Genomic DNA, 9158 nt, shown 5'->3' on the forward strand with positions numbered 1-9158 from the left:
CATTAAATTTAATTTGAACCATTAAGTTTTTGTTTTGCTTTTGTACATGTTTGCTTGACATTGAGCATATGAAGGAGCAGGAATTAAGCATTATCTTAATTCCTAAGCAAGTCCTGCTTCCTTGTTAACCCAGCAGTAAGTCTGCATTTGAATACGGTAACCTTGCCAGTCATTAGCGTCAGCACAGTCGGCCGTCTCCAGACCGGAAATTAGTCTGGTAGGAGCTCAGATAACCAGCCATGCAGACGCGTTATTTTTTACCATAGCACAGTGTCTGCAAGGCCAATTGCTCTTACACAAGGAAAACCACATATGTTTTACATTAGGGAAAATAACCAATAGACTTATATTTGTACAAAATTAATATCGACAATTAATCGCATTTTGAAAACCAACTTAACAGTCATTCTGACAATCCTCATTTATCAAACTGAGTTATTGTTTTAATCTTTCCTTTGTGTCACCTGTTAAAACAAAGATTTTTATTTTGCCCCCCAAAAAATCTGATCTTGTCAATCATGCAAAACATATTTTAAGATTAAACTAAAACTTATCTGCAAAATTGTTCATACACTTATCTCCCTTTAAAACATTAGACAGAGGAAAGTCATAAATAAAGTTTAAACTCTTAATTGTCACTACTCATTGAGAAGGGCATCCATTGTAAGGTATTGTTTTGATTAGCATGCATGCTTTCCCATTTATTATAAGGATACTTGTTAGTAACACATTTGCTATAGGACAATTCAGACCACAGGAAATGATGAATACCTCCTTGCATTTCTCAAATCAGCAGTCAGAGGAAATGTAAAGCATTTGGCCTTTCTTGTTTATCCCATTTCCAGCAGTTGAACCATCTCTGGACCCCTACCCAGCTTCATGAATGCATCGGTGACTCAGCATCTTCAGAATGACCCATCAGATTTTTACTACTGTTGAATCCAGATACACTTTATCTCTATTTATGCCCTATTCTCCTACTATGATAAAGAGTCTGAAGTAAGGGTTTGATCTTTTGCTTGCCTTCTCTTTCTGTGTTTCTGTTTTGTGATTCCTCACAACGGAAATACTTTCCACGTTAATAATATATTCCCCACAAATAAAAGTGTCCAGAGACAGTAATTTGAAGTGGCTTATTCAGCTCTGCCTGTCCTACAATAGCTTATTAGTTTATGCACAACCTTGAAAAGCTCAGATTCTCATGCCAGTCTGTGCTTGACCCAAATCTCCCTCGACATTACATTTATACCCAGTGTCTAACTTCCGTGACATCTGTTCCTACACTTAAACCTTCAGATTCATTTTACAGAGACAAATTATATTGTACATAAATAAAACACCAGCATGAATAACTCATATTTGACATTTGAATATAAACTGCAATATTCAACATCTATCCCTCAGACATTATTCTATGAAGTTATGTTTAATAATGAAATGTTGCCGCTACAGAAAGCTTCAACCCATGATCATCATAAAATATCTGATCCAATTAACATAACAAAAATAACTACAGTTGCTACAGTAAGCTCAAGAATCCCCAACTAATTTAAGATTTGGAAAAGATTTTTCAGTAATACGTATTTTCCTCCGTACTGCACGTATGCGTAAATGTATTTATTTTCCGGATTACACTCACTAGATATGCGAGCAGTATTTGACAGTTTCTCTTACAAGTAGGTGTGAGGACATGACACACTGCCCCTTTTCCACACAAACATAGAAAGAACTTGTCGTTGCCACTAATATTTTTTATTTATTTTATTATTATTTGTTTTTTGTTTTATATAAAATCCCATGGCAAACGATACACATACAGTAAACATAAGCTACACTCTACTGCATCAATTACACACAACAATCAAAAAGCTACTATACAACAGTCCCTTGTTACGGATACACCACATTCCTCTACACATTCCTCTGCCACATTCCTACTGCCAGAGTTTTTCCCTTGCAACTGTCTCACTGTCATGGCTTTTCCATGATATACACCTCCGATGCGGTGGTGGGATAGACAGTTAACCACAGGCACAATTAGGCTTTGACGCACACAGTAATCAAAGACAGCGTTTGATCATTTATTCAGTTCCTGCAGTTCTATTCTTGCTGGTTACAGATTACCTTCTGGAGAGTGAATTTGTTCCACAGTTGACCTGACACAGAACCAGATACAGTAAAAGCTTATTTAAAACCCCCTAAGATTGATCTGTGGGCAAACAGAGAGATGTGAAAGGTTACATTCACTGCAGCCTTTGTGAAAAGCTGCCCTTCTCTCCTTTAGTCACTTCCCTTATTTAGATAGAAATTGAAAAATGGCAGTGTTTGAAAAGTGACAGGCAACACTGGAGTTTAAGCAGAACTCCTTAGGCGGAGAATGAGTAATTGTTTCCATCGTTTTATCTTACCTCTTTCGCACTGCGGGCCTGTAAATCCGTACACACAAGCGCACCGGTTGGGTCCGACACAGCGCCCTCCGTTTTGGCAACCATTCTCGCAGACAGCTAGAACCCAATCCCAGATTATACACAGTTTAGACACTGACAAGTTCATCCGAAACAATCGTCATATCTAAAGATCTGTTTCCATACCGTTTGACAAATGTTTGTTATAAAGTGTATCAGTTTCACTGGTTTATAATTATCTATAGAATATCCTCCACGACAGATGCCAGATATTTATGTTGGCACTCAGTGGAATTAGGAAGACTCCAACTCTCATTACAATCAGATAGGAGTCTGTAATTCTCATTAAATAAATTAAAGTTTGGAAGACACAGCGTTTCATATGAGCCCTTAACCCCTGCCAAGTCGCAGGAAGGTCTAACTGTTTAAGTAATTGCAGTGCATTTCCTTCACTGTTTTCAATATGGTTTGTGTTGTTTTAACTCTATAACTGGAATACCTTCAATACTGAAGTTCCATCTGCTGTCTCCAGCTTTTTTCTACATGCCAAAAAAGTTCTACTTTGAAGTGCAAATCACAAGTCTTTTTTTTAGGACATATTTGTTTGAGTGTAGCACTTGCTTAACACTAGCCTGAGCCAGCAGCCAGTGGAATACACAGCACTGTATGCAGGCCATCCCACTGAGAAAGCTGCAATCTCATTTTGAATTTGGTCTTGTTTACACGTTGGCGGGAACATGACAACAGGTCAAAGCCAGGCTTTAAGGTTAATGTTTCTCCAACAGCAAAGACCTAACCACAGTGGGAATGTAGGAGTATTTTATGTGTCGTAGTGGAGTGGAACGTGGAGTGTAGGGTTTGGACAATTTCCTAAATCTTGTGAAGCTACTGTAAAACAACTAAGGCAGAGCATTTTAACCTTTATTACTAACTTACTTTCGGATTTAACACCATTTAAATTAATGAAATTGTCAGACAAACCATATCCCCCCAAACTCCCGTTTCACATGCAAAAGGTAAATGCACCTTTCACCATTCTGAATATGTTAAACAGCTTGGCTACTCTGTTATAAGGAATAGGGCAGACATTCAAAACCACGCTTTCAATTAGCACTGCCACTCAGTTCAACGCCTGAAAGATCTCAGACAAATTCAAAACGCAGCCTCAAGTGTATGCCCTGAAGTGTTCGTAGAAACATTAACATATTGCTTTCGAGCTGCACTTAATTTCAGAATTAATGGTTCAGTAGTACTTTTTTCCTATTAATACCTAAATTAGGGTGCCGTAAAACTGTAGTGTTAAACAATCAAGCTGTATTTGTTAACCATACGTACCCTGTCCACAGTAAGTCCCAGTGTAGCCCTTCTGGCATTGGCAGTGGTCTTCTGCACATGACCCTCCATTCATGCATCTGATGTTGCACTGTTGAACTGCAAGTCAGATGATACAGTTACATATATTATACAATACATCATATTCTTGACATCTGCCTTGTATTATTACTATAATTCATGTTTTTACAGTACAATATGTTCGCAATAGCTTTGTTTATAGATCAAACAGAAATAATAAAAAAAACAATAATAATAACAATCAAACACTAACAACTATGTTTTTCTAAATCAGAGTCTACATTTGAGGGTTTGTGCACTAATTCATCAAATAAAATTCTCAGAGAAATAATTATTTTAGGTTACATGGGTGCATACTTACTGGATTTATCCCCACAGGCTGGTGCTATCTGTCCACTAGAACAAGTACACATATTTGGACGTGAACAGAATCCATCGCCACAGCTGTTACGACAAATGGCTGTAAATGAAATTAGAAAAGGATGAGATACAACCCAAAATCCATCCTTCACAATTAAATTCTCGTTTGTCAATTGCATCAAACAGCCGTATCAAACTTTGATCTTTAGCTTTATGGATGACAGGAAATGTTTCGGAACAAGTAGTGGAAGTAAAATGAGGTTCAGACTTGCCTTGCACCAGACTGGGGAACAGTGAAGTAAATCGAATTACATATGGTAAGCATTTGCAGAACTATACAAACTCCATAACTAAACTTCACTGTATTAGGATGTAGGACAGCTAAGAGACAAGTCTTATCACAATCTGGTTTTCATATCACAGATTGTCATTTCCACTAACGGTTTTTCTTTCATTATTGAGTGTCACATTAAAACCCTGTGTACTGATATGAATACTTCATTTTAATTCTGCATGTGTTACTAGGATGTCAGAGCACTTAATACAGTATGTTAAGAATATTTTTAGTTATTGTTGTGTTGTTTAAATCAATCATTTAGTAGAATATTCTCCTGTGTGGCTCAGCTCTGTTGTAATATTACACTTACATAACGTTTTCATCACACTGCTTGCTTTTATATTGCTTGTACTCGTGTTGTTTATTTTGATTTACTCTACCCCCTTCCCCTTACCTCTGACTCTAACAATGACTTCTCATCTTGTCTGCACTTATTAACTATTATAATCTAGGATGTAGGACTTGTATTTTGTACTAACTGTGTATTTTCCTATGCACTTTTGTAATTTTGTAATTTCTGATTAACTATTCCTGCTAAAGCAACACCCATCTTTCTAATATCATCACTGAAAAGGCAAATCACCGACCATAAGACTTAAAAACAAATACTGAAAATGTTTCTTTGGTAACAAATTGCTTTAAATGTAGTGTATATTCTCCCTGCTTTCCAAAAGTGGAGTACTTATTCTGTTTAGAATGGCCAGCTGGAAGAAATACCCAACAATTAGAGAAAGTATAAAATTGTCAGTTAAAAAACAAAAAAACGAATCCTATTTTTTAGAACACAGGGGAAAAAGTGCCATATAGACGATCTCTAAGAAATTATTGTTCAGTTCTCATAACCCCCACTTTGAAATATCCCTAACACCCTCGGTACCCAATGTAGGATGAAGACATTGTCCAAGACATACAGTACATCCCATTCACATCTGAGAACTGGAACTCAGGGACAATTTAAGACCTGTCCGATTTTGCTTGACAATATTCTAAGCTTAATTATAGCCTGATTAAAATGATGTAATTCAACTCCGAAGCTCTCAGACCACCTGCAACACTGTTGCAAGCCTGTCAATGCTGTAAAGATTTCTCTGTTGTAGCTCAGGCAAGAAATTAGTGAGATATTGCAGGACAAGGGGACAGGTCAGTTAGGGATAGTCCTGCTGGGCCAGTCCCAACTAACTTGAGTTAATAGTACATGTCAGACTGGCTAGTATGGTATGATTCTCGGGATTATCTCAAGCTAATTCAGTAGAGGTTGCAATTGTAAAAAACTATTTGTGATCATTTGATCGCCAGTTTTATTTAAATAGCAGGACAGTAATAGTGTTTCCAAACCAAACGTGTGCTGGGTTTGTGTGCTTTATATAAAAAGGATATCAAGAGTGTATACTTATACTAATTCCTCGCCATTTAAAAAAATATGTGAGCATTGCACAATGGGGATTTGACCACTCCCCACTGTTTCCATAAACTATTCTTGCACTGATTGGAATTCAGTTATTTTGTGTACACCAGGAACCATAATGAATTATTTTGGTAAATTCATCCACAGGGAGTAGGGTTAATGTTTTAATTTACTTTTTAACAAGATTGTTCAAATGAGATAAAACATGGCTAAACATTATAATGAAACTAATGAATTTGAGAACTTTAATAAGACACCTCTGAATGTTGGATACAGTTTTCTCACAGAAGTTGTTGTAACTAACAGGATACTTTTCTGGCAATTAAAAGGCCATAAAGTACCAGAAAGATACAATTGACAGGTAATTCAAAGTCTTTAATTTTGCTGGGGCCTTTGAGTTGATTACAATGGATGACTTTTATGCACCTTTTTGATTATTTGCATGATTCATTGCAGCTGGTGCAAGCATCTGTAATATTTCAGTAGAGTTCAAAAGACCTAACTAGCCCCAGCAAGAAGCACGCTACCTTTTGATTATTTGCAATTGACCTCTTGTTTAAGCACTGCTCTCTTTCCAATCAAAACATTCGCACTGCCCTCTAGTGATTGAGGGATGGTTTCCATGAGCCCTCAAACTTCTGTAATGAATAGTAAAATAAAATACAAATACTGTGTCAAAAAATGTCAATTTAATTTATATCCAGAGACAAAACGTTATTGGTGGTGAAACAAAATACTCAAGTCTACATGTAATAATATGTGATTCTCTACTCCTTAATATCACAGATTCTTTAATGAAGGGTTAAGCTACTCTATTGTGTCTAGCACAAGTTTTAATAAACACATGTATTAATCCAATCTGCTCCTATTTATAAACTGTATACATCTCCTTCAATGCAAACTTGTGTCCAGTTTGTGGAAAAGTGTTACTGATTTCTCGCTCAAAACATGCAAAATGTTGTTTTTGTGGAGAACAGTAATCGTGGCTTCAATCCCTGGTGGGTAGGTAGGTAGGTAGGTGGGGGCACTGCATTTGTACCCTTGAGCAAGATAGTTTACCTAGATGACTCCAGTAAAAACCCAGCTGTATTGGGTACTTGTTTGTAAAAAAATATTGTGATATGTTGTAACAATTGTAAGTCGTCCTGGACAAGGGCGCCTGCTAAAATAATATGAATAATGTCCTACTTACGAACAATACACTGGTTTCCTCCAGGTAGTGTCTTCCATCCTGGACAGCAGTAGGAATGGAATCGAGATCCGCACACATTCGGCCTGTGGCACAGTATGGGATTATTACATCAGGATAATGGAAGGGTGACGTCAAATAAATGGCATCATTACACGTGTTAATGACATCATTATATTCATTATTATGTGATCTTTTCGTTTTTCCTATGCAAAAGATAACATGTTACTTTTTCCAAGTTACATCCTACAAATCTATACACCAAACATGCCACTACATATCCCCAAACCACATCTCTTAAGGAAACGGTTGTGTGTGTTGGTGTATATGGTTTAATTAAAAAAACGCAATAATCATCGTATAATCACCATTAAATAATAACATCATTATTCAGTTGACAGCAGTATTAAATAACACATGTTTTTCGTTACCCTCTGAGGACATCCTGCTGTCCTCTCCTCCGGACTCTCAGCGATGCGGCGTCCTTCTCCTCATTGGGCTTCAATTTGCTTTTTCCGAGGATCTGTCCGGATACTTTTCCTACCGAGATTCCCAATAAAGCTATAGATCCAATAAAGCACCGAAAAAACCACGCAGTCCCCATCCCGGGACACCTTCAAGCTGGCAGATTTGCGTGGGAACAGTGTTTTTTAATCCTTGGAAAGTTTCTGTGAGAGTTTGTTTATGTGCAGCGAAAAGAAACCATCCACCGCTGGGAAAGTTGTGGGAGGAAATATATATATATATGAGAAGGGAAGAAAAAAATTGAGGTAATAAAGTATCCAGGCAGATCCTTAGTTTTCAAGAGTTACATGCCGGATTTGGTGTCATCTGGAGGTGCAAAAAAAGAGGGAACGAAAAAAGGAAAACAGATCAGGCAGATTTCAAAGTGAGATGGAACACCTCAACCGAGCCGAACCGAGCCGAGCGGAACCGAGCGGAACCGAGCGGAGCCGAGCAGAGCCGAGCGGTGCCTGGGATGAGAAGAAATGCTCTCTGAGGTTTTGTGGCTGCTGCAAATCATCTCTCACACCACTGGGTGTTTTCACAGAAAGGGGGCGGTGGGCTGACATGATTTCTGTCCGATTATTGTCAAAAGTTATGAGTCACATGTAGTGGGCGGGACGACCACGAAAATAATAAAATAATATAATAATAAGATGTCTAAAAGTTTAATGTTACATTTGCTGCACATAGATTGGTTTTGTCTTCCAGTTCAGAATAAAAGTACATTTCTCAGCAGCCCCGTGTGTAAAAACCTCAGAGATATTGAATTGAATCACACAATGTACAGCCATGTCTTAACCAAACTGTTGAATATATCTTGCAGAATGTGTAGAACAGACAAATATACATTCTCATTAAACATATAGCCATAATAATAATTGTAATAAAACCTCTGCAGTGTTCAAAGATACATTAAATCATACTTTTATTAGCAGTGTAGTTAAATCCAACAGTACTGGAATAAGAAGACAGCAAAAGTATGTAAGGCAACCTAAAGTATGCAGTGTTGTCATACAGGATATATTAATAAGATAGAAGAAAAACTTTTTGTATTTGTTTTACCCTACACCAAACATGTTTGTGCATATCTTTTCCAGTTTTCCAGACCTAATTCAATTGTTACAATATTATTATTATTATTATTATTATTATTATTATTATTATTATTATTATTGTAAAGGCTGTATAATCATACTTCAACTACAGCCATCTCCAGAGGACAATAGAATAATGTATAATTTTCTGCCCTTAAACTGGCATACCTCCAGTCTGTCACTTATGGATTTATACGATCCACAGTAAGACACGCTTGCTTTGCCAAGTCATTGTTTTCTGGCTCCTGTATTACCTCTTGCCCAGCACCAGACTCAGGCAGGGCAAGAAAGGGGAGCTCTATTGTGGAGCAGAATGATAAAAAAAAAAACGACTTTCTTAAAATAAAAATGTTTTGAACAATTTTACAACACAACATTATTGTATTGACTTCTACAATTTAGTGTAAAATCAAGTGAAAACTTTTTGTAAGCTTGAAGAATAACTATACACACTGCATCAATATACATTTTGTGGACATATTGTGGTAAATTCCATTTTATTTTTAAC

General features: G+C 36.9%; 1 protein-coding gene across 1 annotated transcript in view; it reads right to left on the reverse strand.

The window, feature by feature from the left end:
• The window catches only part of fbn2 (fibrillin 2), a 69868-nt gene extending 61824 nt beyond the window's left edge, over positions 1–8044 (reverse strand). The window contains exons 1-5 of the mRNA XM_066711363.1: positions 7481–8044; positions 7053–7135; positions 4120–4218; positions 3741–3836; positions 2409–2504 (exon numbers count right to left, since the gene is read on the reverse strand). Coding sequence (XP_066567460.1) covers positions 2409–2504; positions 3741–3836; positions 4120–4218; positions 7053–7135; positions 7481–7653 — 547 coding nt within the window. The 5' untranslated portion in view covers positions 7654–8044. The remainder of the gene's footprint in view (positions 1–2408; positions 2505–3740; positions 3837–4119; positions 4219–7052; positions 7136–7480) is intronic.
• Between the last annotated feature and the right edge of the window lie 1114 nt (positions 8045–9158).

This window comes from Amia ocellicauda, chromosome 8 (genome assembly GCF_036373705.1).
Source record: "Amia ocellicauda isolate fAmiCal2 chromosome 8, fAmiCal2.hap1, whole genome shotgun sequence".
Classification (NCBI taxonomy): domain Eukaryota; kingdom Metazoa; phylum Chordata; class Actinopteri; order Amiiformes; family Amiidae; genus Amia; species Amia ocellicauda.